The 17,362-nt window shown below is 61.2% G+C and overlaps 1 protein-coding gene across 1 annotated transcript in view; it reads right to left on the reverse strand.

The window, feature by feature from the left end:
- LOC140900101 (anoctamin-7) overlaps positions 1–11,565 on the reverse strand; it is a 31,411-nt gene extending 19,846 nt beyond the window's left edge. The window contains exons 1-5 of the mRNA XM_078849322.1: positions 10,414–11,565; positions 7,716–7,815; positions 5,560–5,708; positions 2,780–2,887; positions 2,374–2,510 (exon numbers count right to left, since the gene is read on the reverse strand). Coding sequence (XP_078705448.1) covers positions 2,374–2,510; positions 2,780–2,887; positions 5,560–5,708; positions 7,716–7,815; positions 10,414–10,545 — 626 coding nt within the window. The 5' untranslated portion in view covers positions 10,546–11,565. The remainder of the gene's footprint in view (positions 1–2,373; positions 2,511–2,779; positions 2,888–5,559; positions 5,709–7,715; positions 7,816–10,413) is intronic.
- Positions 11,566–17,362: the final 5,797 nt, after the last annotated feature.

A 17,362-nucleotide genomic window follows, 5' to 3' on the forward strand; every position in this document is an offset into this window, starting at 1 on the left:
GGCGGGCTTGGTCCCTGGGCCTGGGGTCCCCTAGGGTTGCCAGGTGTCCGGTTTTCGACGGGACCGTCCAGCTGAAAAGGGAACCTGGCAGTGTCCGGTCAGCACAGCTGACTGGGCGCTAAAAGTCCAGTTACCTGCAGTAACCGGCCTCTGCCACTGGGGGGTGGGAAGAGCAGCAGCTGCTGCTGGAGCCTGGGGGCGCAGCTCTGCCTAGCAGCTGCTGCTCTTCCCACCCCCCAGCCCCATGGCGAGAACTGGGTGGCTCCTGGACCAGGCTCCAAAGTAGGTCCCAGCGCCATCCAGGGTGGGGTGGGGGTGTTACCTGTCTGCCCCCCACACCTCCCACTGTGCCCCGATTTCCCCAGCCCCTCACTCAGGGACCCCCCTCCCTTCTCCGCTGTGCCGCGATTTCCCCACCCCAGCCCCTTGCCCCGGGGGCTGACCCCTGCCGTGCCACGCTGTGCCCCGAATGGACAGACTCGGCCTCAGCTCCTCCCAGCCCGGTTCTGCTGGCACCAGCTGAGTCCCAGGGGAGGGGGAGTGAGCAACGGGGGCGGGGGGGAGAGCAAGCGACAGAGGGGGTAAGGGGAGCACACTACAGGTGGGGCCGGGGGGCCTCAAAGGAAGAGGTGGGGCAGAGGGCGGGGCCTCGGGGAAGGGGCAGAGCAGGGGTGTTCGGTTTTCAGGGATTAGAAAGTTAGCAACCCTACCGCTGCCTCCAGCCAAGCCTCAGGGGGACCCTGCGAGGTGTTGGCTTTGCTCCAGCGCCCTCGAGAGGGTCACGCGGGCAACACATGGTCTCCTCCGCCCAGGGATTTATTCCAGGCCCGTCACCGGGGTATCTGAGCGCCTTCCAGAGTGCAGGACGTGCCATGAGTAGCAGGAAGGGTGGCCCAGTGGTCAGGGAAGCAGCCTGGACTTGGGAGGCCTGGGTTTGAATCCCTGCTCTGCCACAGACTCCCTGTGTGACCCTGGGCATGTCACTCAGTGTCTCTGGGCTCTCGGCCCAGCAGGGCCCAACCCCGGCCAGACTCCCGGGAAGTGGGGGAGGATAAACCCAGTCAAGACAGGGAACTGCTCAGATACTGCGGTGATGGGCCGGGGGCCAAGAACCTGTGAGTCACCCAGCCCCCAAAGGGATGGGAGGGTCCATTCCTGACCCTCCCAGATATCCTGACACGCAGCAAGGGAAAGGGCCCGATCCAGCCCCGCTGCCTTGGTGGGAGCAGGCTGGGCATGAGCCTGCAAGACGCAGCACCGAGCCAGCACGTGCTGCATGGCGGGAAGTGGCTGCTCTCAAGCACCCAGGCAGCCGCTGCCTCTGAAAGCCCTTCCAGTCACCTGCCTTCACCGTCTGCTGGCCTCTCTGGGAACATCCCACTGGCAGGGTGTGACGAAGTGGGACTGTTCTTAATGTTTCCTCTGAATAGTCTGGGGGTGCCTCAGTTTCCCCTATGTAGTTCTTAAGTATCTAGGTGGTGGGGTAATGGTGTATGATCATTGCAGAGCCCTAGAGGGCAGGTGTGTGTAGGGGTCTGGACACAGGGAATGGCCGACACCCTGTTTCCTGGCACGGAGGGGCAGAGGATGCTGAATGCTCCGAGGTCAGACCCAGGAAGGTGGAAGCTGTGTGAGCTGTGTGCCCTGCAGACAGGCTGCTCACAGGAAGGCGACTGCCCCAGAGTCCTGCCTGGCTTCATGGGGAGCAGTTCCAGAGCATCGCCCGGGGACTCCGTGACACAGGGCCAGGCCCTCAGCAGGGGGCTTCCCTGCACAAACAGCCCAGGAGGTGAGGGCTGGGAGTTACTTTCCTGGCAATGCTTCCACTCGCCCCCCTGCCTTGAAATTCAGACTAGGATCTGCCCCCGGTTGCTTGACTACAAACTCATCTGTGTCAAGGGCTGGAAAATCTCTTCCCCTGAGATGGGCACCAGGGGCTCTGATCAATTGCTCTCACAGAGCCTGGCAAACCAGGTCCCACAACAGCCAGTGGTCAGTCAGGGCTCGGAGAAGGCCCGTGGGCTAGGGGTCGTGGCTCAGGAGCATTAGCAGAGCTGGGGGGGGGCAGCACAGGTGGGCATCAGGTGTGTTTGGCTGGCTCGGTACATAACTATACAAAGCCAAAGGGCTGGGATGTCAGGGGGGCTGCGGGTCAGGATTGAGGGGCACCGGCAGAGCTGGGCCAGGGAAGCTATCGATTTTATGAACATCACGTTCAGCCCCAAGCAGCTGCCTGGCGAGTTACCCACACGGCATCGCTGGACAGGAACTCGCGGGCACCAGGGGAGGGTTTCCCTCAGCCCCAGCCCACGGGGAGCGGCTGCCCCCTCCTCTCCCCTCCCCTCCCCGGCCCGCTCGCCCGCCCAGACTCACTTGTCCAGCTTGGACCGTCGGAAGGCGCAGGTGTAATAGTCCACGGGCTGGTTGGGAATGTGCCGGTGCAGCAGGTTGGGGATGCACAGACTCCCCAGGACCCCGGCAGAGCTGTTCCAGTCCGGGTTGGGCTGGGCCTGCGGTCAGGATTGAGCGTCAGGGCTGGGGGCGGCCAGGGGAACCTCCCCGACAGACAGTCGCCTCCGGGCGGAGACGGGGCCCGTCCCCCCACTACTTCCTACCCCCAGGGGGGCCGAGCGGAGCTGGGGACGTGGGGGCTGGGATAGTAGGGGGCTACGGGTCGGGATTGAGGGGTGCCGGCAGAGTTGGGTAGGAGGCACCCTCCCCCAGCAAAGGGCAATGGGGGGCCGGTGGGAGAGACCCCGCCCCGCCGGGGCGCACGGACCTGCAGGGGGGCTCGCATGCACAGCTCCTCGGCATAGTACACCAGCACGTCCCACGGGGCGCTCAGCTTCAGGTAGTGGATGGTCTTCCGCTCGCTCCGCATCTCCTCCTGGGGGGGAAGCAGGAGGGGGCTGAACACGGAGCCCCCAGAGGGGCAGAGCTGCCATGTGCCAGCGTCCAGGGGCAGCTCCAGGCCAGGGCCTATAGGGCAGGGATGGGACACACAGCCCTGGGGTCAGGCAGGAGACAGCCGCCTTCCCCCCCACTGCCTTCACCTGGGGCCAGCAAGGCCTCGAGATCCCCCCAATGCACAGTCACCCCAATCAGCAGCAGCCAGGCCTGGCTGGAGCAGGGAGGAACGTGGGACGGGGGCAAGGCCTTGGGAAGGAGGGACATGGTGAGGGCCTGGGGGGCATGGGATGCAGCAGGGGCCTGGACCCTGTGGGGAGCTGGGGCTCGGAGGAGGGGACACTGCAGGGGGTCAGGCCTGGAGCGGGGAGGGACATGCCAGGGGCCTTGGTTGCCAGGCATCCAGTTTTTGACCGAAACACCCAGTCAAAAAGGGACTCTGGGGGCTCCGGTCAGCGGGGCAGTGGGGGCTGGGGGCTAAGGCAGGCTCCCTGCCTGCCCAGAATTCACATGGCCGCCAGCTCCCTGTGGCTCCTAGGCGCGAGGGCGGCTCCGGGCGCTGCCCCCACCCCTAGTGCTGGCTCCGCAGCTCCCATTGGCCAGGAACTGCAACCAATGGAAGCTGGGGGGCAGCACCTGCGGGCACAAGGGCAGCACACGACACCTCCCTGGCCGCCCATGCGGCTCGGAGCCTCAGGGACCTGGCGGCCGCTTCCTGGGAGCTGCGGTGAGCCCCACCAGGACCCCACACCCCGAACCCCCTCCCACAGCCCGCAGTCCTCTCCTGCACTCAAACTCCCTCCTGGAGCCCGCACCCCGTCCACACCCTGCCCTAGCCCCCTACTGCGCCCCAAACCCTTCATCCCCGGCCCCACCCCGGAGCCCGCACCCCCAGCCAGAGCCCTCACCCCCCTCCCACACTCCAACCCTCTGCCCCAGCCCAGCTAAAGTGAATGAGGGTGGGAGAGAGCGAGCAGTGGAGGAAGGGAGGATGGAGCGAGTGGGAGCGGGGCCTCGGAGAAGGGGCAGGGCATGGGGGGGCCTCGGAGAAGGGGCTGGGATGTTCGGTTTTGTGCAATTAGAAAGTTGGCAACCCTACGGGGGCTTGGGGCCCAGGGGGAGAGGGACCGGGGGAGGGGTCTGGGGGGGGTGGGACACAGCAGGGGTTCAGGGCCCAGGAGAGAGGAAGGATGCGGCCGTGACCGAGGGGGGAGGCACATGGCAGGGGCCAGGGGGCCAGGTGGTGGAGGGACATGGTGGGGACTGGAGCGGGGAGGCACATGGCAGGGGCCCTAGGCCCAGAGGGGAGGAGAGACATGGCAGGGGCCCGGGAGCAGGGATGCGGCGGGTACCTGGGTGGGAGGGTCACACCAGGGGCCCAGAGGGGAGGAAGGAGGAACACGTTGGGGACCCAGGGTGGGGCAGGCACACGGCAGGGGCCTGGGGCCCAAGGGGGAGAAAGGAGGAACGCGATTGGGACCCAGGGGGGGTGAAGCACGTGGCAGGGGCCCGGGACCCAGGGGGAGAAGGGACGCGACAGGGACCTGGGGGAGGCACGTGGCAGGGGCCCGGGGCCCAGGGGGAGGAGGGACACGACAGGGACCTGGGGGGAGGCACGTGGCAGGGGCCCGGAGCCCAGGGGGAGGAGGGACGTGACAGGGCCTGGGGGGAGGCATGTGGCAGGGGCCCGGGGCCCAGGGGGAGGAGGGACGTGACAGGACCTGGGGGGAGGCACGTGGCAGGGGCCCGGAGCCCAGGGGGAGGAGGGACGCGACAGGGACCTGGGGGGAGGCATGTGGCAGGGGCCCAGAGCCCAGGGGGAGGAGGGACGCGACAGGTCCTGGGGGGAGGCACGTGGCAGGGGCCCGGGGCCCAGGGGGAGGAGGGACATGACAGGGACCTGGGGGAGGCACGTGGCAGGGGCCCGGGGCCCAGGGGGAGGAGGGACGTGACAGGACCTGGGGGGAGGCACATGGCAGGGGCCCGGGGGGAGGAGGGACGTGACAGGACCTGGGGGGAGGCACGTGGCAGGGGCCCGGGGCCCAGGGGGAGGAGGGACGCGACAGGGACCTGGGAGGAGGCACGTGGCAGGGGCCCGGGGCCCAGGGGGAGGAGGGACGCGACAGGGACCTGGGGGGAGGTACGTGGCAGGGGCCCGGAGCCCAGGGGGAGGAGGGACGCGACAGGGCCTGGGGGGAGGCACGTGGCAGGGGCCCGGGGCCCAGGGGGAGGAGGGACGTGACAGGGACCTGGGAGAGGCACGTGGCAGGGGCCCGGGGCCCAGGGGGAGGAGGGACATGACAGGGACCTGGGGGAGGCACGTGGCAGGGGCCCGGCGCCCAGGGGGAGGAGGGACGTGACAGGGACCTGGGAGAGGCACGTGGCAGGGGCCCGGGGCCCGGGGGGAGGAGGGACGCGACAGGGACCTGGGAGAGGCACGTGGCAGGGGCCCGGGGCCCAGGGGGAGGAGGGACGTGACAGGGACCTGGGAGAGGCACGTGGCAGGGGCCCGGGGCCCAGGGGGAGGAGGGACGTGACAGGGACCTGGGAGAGGCACGTGGCAGGGGCCCGGGGCCCAGGGGGAGGAGGGACGTGACAGGGACCTGGGGGAGGCACGTGGCAGGGGCCCACGGGATAAGTCTCTCCTCTCACCTTCTCCATCAGCAGCCCGGCATTTCTCAGGTTGTTGAGGAACTTCCTCTTCCAGTGCTCGCGGTGCCCGTCTGTCCGGTCGTCTCTGGCCAGCTTCCCCCTCCTTTTCTTCAGGGGGCGCACCTTCTCCTCCCAGACCAGCACAAAGTCTGCGGGGGCAAAGGGGAGGGGGCTGCAGTCCAGCCCTGCAGCGGGCCAGGGGGTGGGAGCCTCCCGCAGGGCTGGACTCACGGTGATAATAAAGTACCAAGACCAGGATGGGAGGGGGGGGGAGGGCAGCAGCCCTAGGGCCCCTAGGGTCGGGTGGGGGCCCACACATGCCACCACTGCCCCCTGCTGGAGGGAACATCAGCCTCCCTCTGGCACATGAAGCCCTCGTTCTCCACCAGCGGGGGCTCCTCACCGCTAGCCTTAGTGGAGATTCCCCTGGCACTGCAGCGGGCGTGGCCTCGGGCTCTGCGGCAGGACTGTCTAGCTGGCGAACAGGAAGCCCCTGCAGCCGCAGCCCACAGGTGTGAGCAGGGCACTGGGGAGGGAGGGAGCATAGAATCATAGAATATCAGGGTTGGAAGGAACCTCAGTAGGTCATCTAGTCCAACCCCCTGCTCAAAAGCAGGACCCATCCCCAATTAAATCATCCCAGCCAGGGCTTTGTCAAGCCTGACCTTAAAAACTTCTAAGGAAGGAGATTCTACCACCTCCCTAGGCAACGCATTCCAGTGTTTCACCACCCTCCTAGTGAAAAAGTTTTTCCTAATATCCAACCTAAACCTCCCCCCACTGCAACTTGAGACCATTACTCCTTGTCCTGTCCTCTTCCACCACTGAGAATAGTCTAGAACCATCCTCTCTGGAACCACCTCTCAGGTAGTTGAAAGCAGCTATCAAATCCCCCCTCATTCTTCTCTTCCGCAGACTCAACAATCCCAGCTCCCTCAGCCTCTCCTCATAAGTCATGTGTTCCAGTCCCCTAATCATTTTTGTTGCCCTTCGCTGGACTCTCTCCAATTTATACACATCCTTCTTGTAGTGTGGGGCCCAAAACTGGACACAGTACTCCAGATGAGGCCTCACCAATGTCGAATAGAGGGGAACGATCACGTCCCTCGATCTGCTCGCTATGCCCCTACTTATACATCCCAAAATGCCATTGGCCTTGGCAACAAGGGCACACTGCTGACTCATATCCAGCTTCTCGTCCACTGTCACCCCTAGGTCCTTTTCCGCAGAACTGCTGCCGAGCCATTCGGTCCCTAGTCTGTAGCTGTGCATTGGGTTCTTCCATCCTAAGTGCAGGACCCTGCACTTATCCTTATTGAACCTCATCAGATTTCTTTTGACCCAATCCTCGAATTTGTCTAGGGCCCTCTGTATCCTATCCCTGCCCTCCAGCGTATCTACCACTCCTCCCAGTTTAGTGTCATCCGCAAATTTGCTGAGAGTGCAATCCACACCATCCTCCAGATCATTTATGAAGATATTGAACAAAAGCGGCCCCAGGACCGACCCCTGGGGCACTCCACTTGACACCGGCTGCCAACTAGACATGGACCCATTGATCACTAATGTAGCCAAGCAAAGGGCTTTGGATCGTTTCGTTACTGCTCAGGACAATGTACGTTAGCCGGTAGAACCCTATGCCACATGATGTTGCCAAGGGAAAGAGATGTGGGGAGCACACGTTCGCAGAGCAAGCAGGGTCATGGGGCTGGGACGCAAGAGATGGAGGGTCACTTCTTGGCTCTGCTGCTGACCCCCTGGGTGTCCTTTAAAAAGTCACTTGCTCTTTGTGCCTCTGCCTGGGGCAACGAGCATCTCTGTGCCCAGCCCCCAGAACAGCCCGGGAGGCCCATTGGCAGTTGGCACAAGGCAAAAGATCTCCGGGGCTGCTCTACGGCAGATTGCAGAGGGCAGAGACATAGGGTGGCATAGAGACACCTGGGTCCCCCTCCTGGGCTGCACTGGACCCAGCTCACACAGCCAGAGAGGGCCCTGCGCGGGCACATGTCCCTCTCTGGGCTCCTCTGGCTGGAGCCCACTGGGCTCTTCGGAGAGCCTGGGCTGGCAGCCACCCACTCCCAGCTGGTTCCCCCGTGGCACGAGCACTGCTCCCAGACAGGGGGCCCAGGGGGCTGCCAGGGCAAAGGGGCGCTCACCAATCTGGGTTTGCCCATCTCGGAAGTAGTTGCCCCTGACGTTGGGGCTGTAGCCTTCGTCAGCGTGCACGTAGATGGGATCGTCCTTGTCCTCTTCCTCCTGTGGCCAGGAAACAAGAGGGGCAGGGGAGGCATGTTGGGGGCAGAGGAGGTGCGTTGGGGGCAGGGGAGGCATGTTGGGGGCAGGGGAGGTGTGATGGGATCAGAGAGAAACCGTGCAGCTCCCGCGCCCTGGGCCAGCCTCGTCCCCACGCCCAAGGTCGGATTCGTTGTTTCTGTGGGGGGGAGCAGGGAAATGTTTCCGTGCTCAAGAAACCTAGAGGAGGAACCTAGAGCCAGATGGGCTGCTTCACCCCACAGCCCTGCTGATGCCTCTCAGTCCAGACCCGCAGCCCCCCTGATATCCCAGCCCTCAGCTCACCCCACACCAGCTCTGCCAGTGCCCCTCACGCCCGACCCGCAGCCCCCTGCCAGACCAGCCCTGGGCTCACCCCCTCACACACACACACAACCCTGCCGGTGCCCCTCAGTCCTGACCTGCAGCCCCCGGCTATCCCAGCCCCAGGCTCCCTCCCCATGGTTCTGCAGATGCGCTACAGAACGCCAGCTATCCTGAAGGCCAAACCTTCACCTCGCTTACCGCCCTGGGTCTGTGCGGAGGCCCCCACCCCCTGGACACCGTCTCTGTTAGCTCAAGGAGAAGTCAGCACACGGAAGAGCGAGAAACCAGGCTCTACTGGGGATTCTCACACCGGGTCGGGCTCAAATCGGGCAGCCCCTGAACTGCAATGACCCCCCCCACCCAGTCTGCGTTCGGCATCCTCTGCTCTCTCCTCCTCTAACTCCCACTCCTCACCATTAAGCCAGGGCAGGGGCTGAAATGCCCCCCAGTAAGTGACCGAGGGAGCTTTGCAGAGGCCTAGCCGAGAGCAGTGGCGGTTCTCTGCCGGCTAACCATTGTGGGCTGCAGCCGCACGAGACGTATACTCCCTGTGTGGCCCTGAGCATGGGACACGGGCTGCAGCATGCTGACTGGGCTGCAAGCGGCCCGCGGGCTGAAAGCCGCTGGCCTAGGGAGAGGGCCCCGAGCTAGCTGGGACTATAAACCCACCTGAACCAGGGCAGGGGCTGGGCTGGGACTCTGGAATTACTGAGGGGAAGGGGAGGGTTGGATTATGGGGGGGGGGCTGGGCAGCTATGGCTCCCCTCCCCCAAACTCCTGCAGGGATTCTATCACAAAGGCAGTTCCCAGAGATCGGGGACATGGGAAGAGCTGCAGTTTGTGAAATTGACAAACTCCCCCCACCCCACCCCCCAGGACTCAGCACCACCAAGGGCATCGCCCCTGGAAAGAGGGGCTTGCTGGGGGGGGAGGGAACACGAGGGTTGGAATAGAAACCGCCGGGAAAGCAGCCTTTCCAGCTGTGGCAAAGCAGAGAGGATGGGGCCGATGCCAGGGTGGCAGATGCCCCTGGGGAAGCCCGTCTGGTTGCCTCAGGGCTGCCACCCACAGCTGGCTCAGCTGCTGCACTGCAGTGTGGGGGAGGCAGGCGGCGTGGGAGTACCGGCCGGTCTAGGGTGGATCACGGGCAGGGGCGTTTGCTGCCCTCCAGATGGGTGTTGCGTGGTGCGAGCTGTTTCTGTTGGAGCTCCCAGTCTTTAGCTGGAGCAGAGGCTCCTTGGGGCCAGGGGTGCCCTGAGCCAGGGAGGACAGAGGGATCCCTGCTCCAGCCCCACACATGCCTGTCTGTCTGTCCATCCGCTATGAAAAGAGTAGAATCTGCAAACTGAACGTGCACTGGGGAGCTCACCGCTCCCAGCTCAGACCCCGGGCCTACAGAGGCCTTTGGGGACGAGGGGGGAACTGGCAACGCCCCCCACAGCCTGCGCTGGGGGCACTCGTGGGAATCGGAGCTGCTGGCTCCCCAGCAGTGATCTAGGGGGTCTCTTGTCTATTGCCAGCATGCACGGCTCAGGGTGAACCACCAGCCCTAGTGACTGCAAGGCAGCAATTCTGCAAGGGCCACAAGCGAAACGAGTTTGTCGGTCTCAGCTTAGTCTTTCGCTGGCATTGGTCTCCGGCCCCAAAACGATACACGGTTTGGCCAGTGGCGCCGGGCCCTGGGAGAGCTGGGGCTGCAGACTGGGACTGCGGGGTGACGGCAGAGCGGTGGGTTGGGGGCACAGAGCCGGAGTAGCTGGGGATTTTCACAAAACCAATCCACCCAGTTTTCCACACACCTGTCCGTGTTCCGCCCGGGGGCGTGGGGGCTGGGCTGCGTGCGCGTTGGACACTATGGAAACCGCCAGGTGTTTTTCTCACCAGTGCAGGCAAGATTTATGAAAACAAGGATGAAACCAACTGCACCCCCCAACCCCCTGCCATGGAACACCTGAGAATACCCCCCCACACACACACACACACTCTATCACAACAGCCCCCTAGCCAGGTAGCACCGGCAAACACCCACAATCACCACCGCCAGCCGTGCCGCCAGGACAAGGCTGGGGTTGCTGAGCTCCAGGAACGCCTGGGCCCGATTCTGTTCTCCCTCCCTTGCAGTCTGCAGTGTTGCACTGGGCCTCAGGAAGAGCAGACCCCGGACCCCTCTCTGTGCAGCAGCCCTGCCGGCCCGGAGCAGCCGGCCACCTGAAGGGCTCTGTCAGCCGCTCTCCCCGCGTGCCCCCTCGTACTCACGAAGCCGCCGTAGGGCACCCCATTGTAGATGGTGCCAGAGGAGTCGCTGGACAGGCGGGAGCGGCTTTTGTCCAGGGCGATGAGCAGGCTGGCGTCCTGAGCGCCTGCCTCCGACCCCTTCTTCCGGATCATGGCGCTGGATCTGCGATGCCAACCTCAGGACCTTGCTGCCATGGCCCCCCGGGGGACCAGAGCGAGAGTACCCAGGAGCAATTGCTACCCCAAAAGGGGAGCCGTTGGGGGCCTGGGCTCCAGCCCCAGGGCTGCACTGAGCACCATGTGGGGGCGTGCGGTCTGTACTCCAGGAGCCCCCGTTCAAAGCATCCCTGCGCCTGGAGGTGGGTGAGAGGTGATGGCAGAGGGAGAAGGAAGCATCGTAATTCCTAGTGAACCAGCAGCTGCGATGGGACCCCCCTTCCTGCCCTCTGTGCACGCCCCCGCGACGGAGCTGCCAGGGGAACGGGGTCCAGCAGCAGCAGCAGCTGCCTGGCAGTGGCTGGTAATTATGGAGCTCCGATCAGTGCAGGATGTAGGCGCTGCTGGAGGAGGAGACTGGAGTCCTGAGGGGGGGTGTGCAGGAGGGGGGTAGATGGATGCAGCCTTTCCATGCCAGGCAGACAGCCGCAGATGCAGACCTGCTCCGGGGTGGGGCTGAGGTGTCTCTGGGCCCCACATGGCACAAGGGGTCAACAGCAGTGAATTGCACAGCAGGGCGGAACGGGCTGATGCAAGATAGAGTCACACAGCCAAAGGATTAAGGGCTTGTCCCCCTTCTACGTGTAGGAGGCAGCATCACCTAGTGGTTACAGCCACGCTCAGCTAACTGGTGCCAAAACAGCACCAGTTTGGAACAGCGTCCCCCCAGCCCACACAGGATCCCAAAGCGCTGCACACACTCGATGAATTAAGCTGCACAACCCCTCTCCTGCTTCACAGATGGGGAAACTGAGGCACAGAGCGGGCACCCACATTCATGGCAGGAATTGAACTCTGACCTTCTGATTCCCAGGCCAGCGCTCTAACTGCACATCTACCTGTCTCTCGCTCTAGCTAGGGGCTGGTTACTAGCCTAAAGAGCCACTAAGCTACAAGCTCAGGGGAAGCCAACAATAAGATCCCCCCTCCCCCGCAGAAAGGGAATGAATTTTAAAAGCCCAGTTCACTTTGCTGCGTTTCTGCCGTTTCTTTACGGTTTTGGCCATTTTGTGCAAGGAAAAGAGACACTTCGGTTTCGGTTTTGGCCATAGCCACGTCAATTGCGCTTCCAGGCTCTCCTGCAGCAGGTCAGAGCTGCAGTCTGTGAGCTGGTGTTTTAGAAAACAGCCTTGACTGGAATCCCGACCCATGTGCATCGGGTCTCAGCATCCATAATCCTCTGGCCCTTACAAAGCTTGGGCCCAGCCCGGTCTGATGGCAGCTTCCTCTGGGCTGCCTGAAATGGGGCTCTCTGCAGAGGATGCTATTAGAGGAATGACGTCAGTTACAGTTCTTGCAAGCATCTCTCTCAGTCTCTCCGCCTCTCAAGTTTGCGCAAAGTCCTGGTCCCCAGTGGAAAGAGACATTAAATATTAAAGATGCCTCCATGAAAAACGGAGAGAGAGAAGCCACTGAAAACAAGAGCCGAAGCAGCCACTTTAGACCCAGGGAGGGAGGAGCAGAGGAATTTTAGCCTCCCAATGGCGGATGAATTAATCTATTCCCCTTCCCGCCCTCCCTCTGCGCTCTTGCTCCCTTGTGCCAATGTACTGCTGCACCTTGAGGAGAAGACACTTGTTGCCTGTCATTTCCCATGAACCAGGGTTCTCTGCTGGGCCCTGGCACCATGCACGCGGCTTTGCACCCAGCCCGGGCTCTGCTTGACAGCAAATGACCTGACGTCTCCACGTGACGGGGAGGCAACGGAAGGCTCTGGTGTGGTGCATGGCTGGGAGACGCAGATATCTGGAGCGACCCGCTGGCTGCGAGCGGCCCATGCGATGATCTCAGTTTGATAGCCAGGCTGAGCTGGCTTTGGGCCCAACTGAAGAGTGAGCTGGCTGAGCTCAGGCCACACCCTGCTGTGTCTGTATAAAAGGCACCTCCCTATGTTCTGGCTTGGCCCCAGGAGCAGGTCAAGATTGAGGGGCACCGGCAGAGCTGTGCATGGGGATCCCAGCTTGGACCAGCTGCTGGAGCTATGGGTTATGATCCAGGTGCATTGGCACAGCTGCGAGGGGTCCAGGACTGGAATAGCAGGGGGGCTGCAGATCGGCAGAGCTGTGGGGGTGGGAGTCAGGACTGGCCCAGCAGTGGGGGCGGGCTGCAGGTTGGGTGCATTGACAGTCTGTGCTCTGTCATCCAAAGGCGATGGGCGAGTCTCTGATTTTGATCGCTGTGACTGTCTGGGAGGAGATGACAGCCAGAGCAAAAAGGTTCCATTAAAAGCAAAGCCACACCCCTGCCATGGCAGCTCCGAGCCAGCTGCTCCTCTGCACGTCGCGTCTCCAGGGCTGTGGGCCTCTGTGGGATCGCACACAGCGGGCTAACTGGCCACAGTGGGAACACGTCCTGCATCTCTCTGCAGGTGGCTCCAGCCACTTGCTGTCCAACACCCAGCAGATCTGTCACCCACATTCATTGCTGCTGCTTCCCTAGGGGCAGAGCCCCTTGGATAGGGGACCAGTGAACCACCTACCCCACGAGCTGCCACCTCCTGCTACTCTGCTCTCCGCCAGCAAGTGAATCATAGAATCATAGAATATCAGGGTTGGAAGGGACCCCAGAAGGTCATCTAGTCCAACCCCCTGCTCAAAGCAGGACCAATTCCCAGTTAAATCATCCCAGCCAGGGCTTTGTCAAGCCTGACCTTAAAAACCTCTAAGGAAGGAGATTCTACCACCTCCCTAGGTAACGCATTCCAGTGTTTCACCACCCTCTTAGTGAAAAAGTTTTTCCTAATATCCAATCTAAACCTCCCCCACTGCAACTTGATGAACCAGTGCCACTGATGCCACGCAGCAAGCAAAGCACCTATGATACATGCCCAGATCCTTCCCCTAGGAATGATCCCTGGGATGCCCCAGCAGCTGGGAAGGGTCAGCAGGAGTGGTGGGCAGGCCACGCTGGCAGGCAGGTAGGTGCCAGCACATGAGCAGGATCCAAGTTCAGCTCTGGAGCGTCCCAGCCTGGAAGAGGCCACCAAGGCTGGAGGAAAGGCTCCTGGGCTGGAGGGAGGGTGGAGGGGCACTTTGTATTGCCAGACCAGCTTCCCCTCTAATTGAGGCTGGGGGCAGAGGAAGCATGGCTGCAAGGACAAGTGCTGCAGAGCCAGGCTTGACTAGGGAGGGACAGAGTAATGGGGAGGGATGTAGGGGGTCCCAGATCCCCCCTCCCCATCATGGCGGATCTGGAGCGTGGGTTCAGTTCAGATCCTGCTGCCCATGGATCAGCCCTTCCATTGCTCAGAGAAAGCCCTTTACACACATGATCAGAAAGAGCTGCCTGCCCCCCATGGGAAACACAGAACATCAGTCCCCGTTTACAGATGGGGAAACTGAGGCACGGAGAGGGGATATGGCTTGCCCACATTCAGACAGCAAGTCAGCAGCAGAGCTGGGAACAGAACTAGGAGCCCCTAGCTCCCTGTCTCACTACAAAGCCAGCCCTGCCCCACATGACTTGTCCAAATCTCTCCAGTGTGCTCCGTGGGCTGGAAATCCTGCTCCAAGAGTCTCTCTTGAGGAATGGGGGCCCAGGGGGCTGCTATGACCAGCGCTGGCCACAAACTGGCAGGACAGAGGCGCCTGAGAAAACAGGAGTCTGGGGATGGAGGCTGTTGCTGCTTTTGCATTGAGCAGGTAGTGAACATCCAGGGCCTTGCTGTTTCCGTTAGCAGAAGAAATGGATGATATGGGTCAGGTATTGCTTTGGTGAAATCCTGTTTATTTACACAGAACGTCCAGCTGGTCCTTCTCCCTTGGACACAGGCAGGACATTTGCTCCGAAAGCCCCAAGTCTGCCCCCTCAATCAGTTCTGTGCTCAAGGAGCGCTGTCTCTCTGCTCCCTCTCCAGGGCACACTCAGGACTGCTTCTCTTACTGTCTGCCAGATTTCTCACCTTACTCATGCACACAGCTTGCCAAGCAATGCCCCAGCAACTGTGTTCACACCAGGCCCAGGGAAGCCCCTCAGACCCCATGGCTTAACCCTGCTCAGGCTTTGCCATGCAGTCCAGTGCCTTGGGCAGTAGCCTCCTATTACTTCTAACTATCACTCCATAACAGGGCATTTAATTGCTCCTCCTATTTTGCCTGAGAGAAGGGGTTATTTAGTGCACACAACAACTTTAACCAGGCCTGTGATGGTCTTTGGATCAAAGACCTGCTTGATGGTGGCCACTTACACCCCCCAGCATTTGAGCGTTCCCAACCTTTAGAGAGGTTGGCTTGAGCTTGGCTCCAACTCTCAGCAAAGACTCCGGGGTGGAAGAATCTTCCTTGTCTGCATCTCATCATGGTCCCAGAAAACCAGGACACAATGAAGGTCTCGGCCTCCATCCTCAGCTCTCCACACTGTGACAGGCCCCAGCCCGTCTCTGGTACAGGACAGCATAGATCTCCAGGCCGGTGGAGACATGCAGAGAAAGATGCTCATGTTTCTCTCACAGGAAGAGGCCCTGGGTCTGCACTGATTCTCTCCTGCCAGCTGCTGTGGGGAATGGAGGGTGTGGCGGAGATAGTGGCGGGATGGGGGCATTACTGCCAGTGCAGTTTCCATACAGTGCATCTGTCTCTGGATCCTAGTGCAGTGCTGCACGCCAAGGGGCGGTGGCTGCGACCCCAGAGTAGAAGTGGGGCTGAGGGGCAGACATCAGAGCAAAACCTCCCCAGCAAGGTCATTCTGGGGCTTTCCTCTCCCCTCAAACTGGCCTGTCTGACCTGCCTCCCCAACCCTCTGTTCTGCATCATCCCCCGTAGGTGGAGCTCCCCCTTCCCCCAACAGCCAAGCTGAAGGAACAAGAGGGGGAATCAAACCCGCTAGTCCAAGGAGAGGGAAGATGGCCTAGTGGTTAGTGCTCAATTCCCTGTGAGACGTAATCTCTCTGGGCCCATCTGTACAATAAGGACCTTTCTGTAGGTCCTTAGCAGCCCCTCAGCACCAGAGCATCCGCTCCCCCACAACCTTAACTGGATCTCAAACACACACACACCCATACGGCAGGGCAGGGCTGTTATCCCCACTGTACAGATGGGGAGCTGAGGCCCAGGGAAGCTAAGGGCAGAACACCAAAGGGATTCCAAAGGGAGTTAGGCACCTAAATGCCTTTGAGGGGCAGGGCAGAAGTGACTTGCCCGAAGTCCTACAGAACAGGGAATTGAACCCTTGGCCACATCACTTCACTGCTCCATGCCTCAGTTTCCCCTCCCACTCTTTGTCTGTCTTGTCTATTTAAACTGTAAGCTCCTTGGGGCACGGACTGTCTCGCCATGTGTCCGTGAAGCACCCAGCACACAGGAGACCTGATTTCAATGGGGCCCTCCAGGGGATATTAGAATAAAAATCCCAGGGAGCCATGCAGTAGATTCAGTAGATCTAAGCGAAGTGGCTTTCCCCCTCACTCCCTATAGACGAGACCATCTAGACATGACTCCGATGGGTTTGTTGTCAATCTCACTTCACTTCCTAAAATCTTTTTTGCTGAATAAGGCACCCCAGGAAGTGCACCCTGACTGTTGGAACCCTCTGCTGGTAGCTAGGAAGCCTGCACCCAGAAAAGGGACGTGATCAGAGGGGCGAGGTGGGGGCAGGCGCACCCGAGACACCGCCATAGGTGCTGGAACTAGGGGAGCTGCCGCACCCCCTGGCTTGAAGTGGTCTCCATCCTAGGCAGGGTTTACAGTTTGGTTCAGTGGCTCTCAGCCCCCCCACGATACACATGGTTCCAGTGCCCCTAGGCACTGCCGTTGGCCAGGAGCTGAAATGAGCCGTGCATGTTACCTGGCACGAGCCAGCCGCGGATCTGCGAGTTTGGGCGACAGTCAGCATAACGTGATCCCCAACACGTTCGGTGAAAGCCGCCCCTGCTTCTCGGGCCATCTGGTGTCTGTCTGTATATGGAGCAATCCTGGAAGGGAACTCTGGGTCCGACTCAAGTGATCATTTACACCCAATTCCACACCACGCTCATCCCCTCCCCCACAGGCAGCTCACACACACATTAGCAATTCCACAGGTAAAGTTGTAACTTGCTTTCCATTCCCAGCCCCTACAATAATTCTTCCCTGAAGAGCCACTTGCGTGATCGTTAGCCGCGGGGGTGGGTGAATATTTTGAGGTTAATCACATGAGGCTTCTAAGATCTGGGACTGGAAACCAGTGTGCATTTCCCTCTCTGAAAAGCCCTCTCTCTTCTGCTGGGAAGCTGTCTCTCTAAAGTAACTTGGGGTAGAGGCACCGTCTGTTTTATTCCCTCGCCTCAGGTGACGTTGAGGGCTTTGAACGATTTCTGATAACTTCCAAATGCTTCCCCCAGTCTCATCTGCTATTCCCGAGCCCTCGCTCAGAGCCTGGGGTCTTTACCACCTTTGCCCCAGGGCTCATGGTGTTGGTGAACTCTACAGCCAAACTGGGTGGTTGTAAGAGCAGCAGATGCCACCTTAACTCTGCCCCCTTAATGTCACCTCTCCTCCCTCACAGGCCTCTCCTCACCAATGGGAGGAACCCTTGGCTGGCCGTGGTGTGCACCGTCCGACTGCACAGCCACGTGAGATGTGTAGAAGGTGCCCTGTAAACTGAAGCGTGGGTGTTATGCTTATAAGAAGCGCACGGGATCTTTTTCAGGGGAAAAGGCAATACGCCGCGTTTACGGAAGATACAACAATTAGCATATGCATTCAATCACACACACACACACACACACACTCTCTCTCTCTGTCCTGCCATTCGATGTTACAGTTACCAGTCCAGATTG

Source organism: Lepidochelys kempii, chromosome 18 (genome assembly GCF_965140285.1).
Source record: "Lepidochelys kempii isolate rLepKem1 chromosome 18, rLepKem1.hap1, whole genome shotgun sequence".
NCBI lineage: Eukaryota > Metazoa > Chordata > Testudines > Cheloniidae > Lepidochelys > Lepidochelys kempii.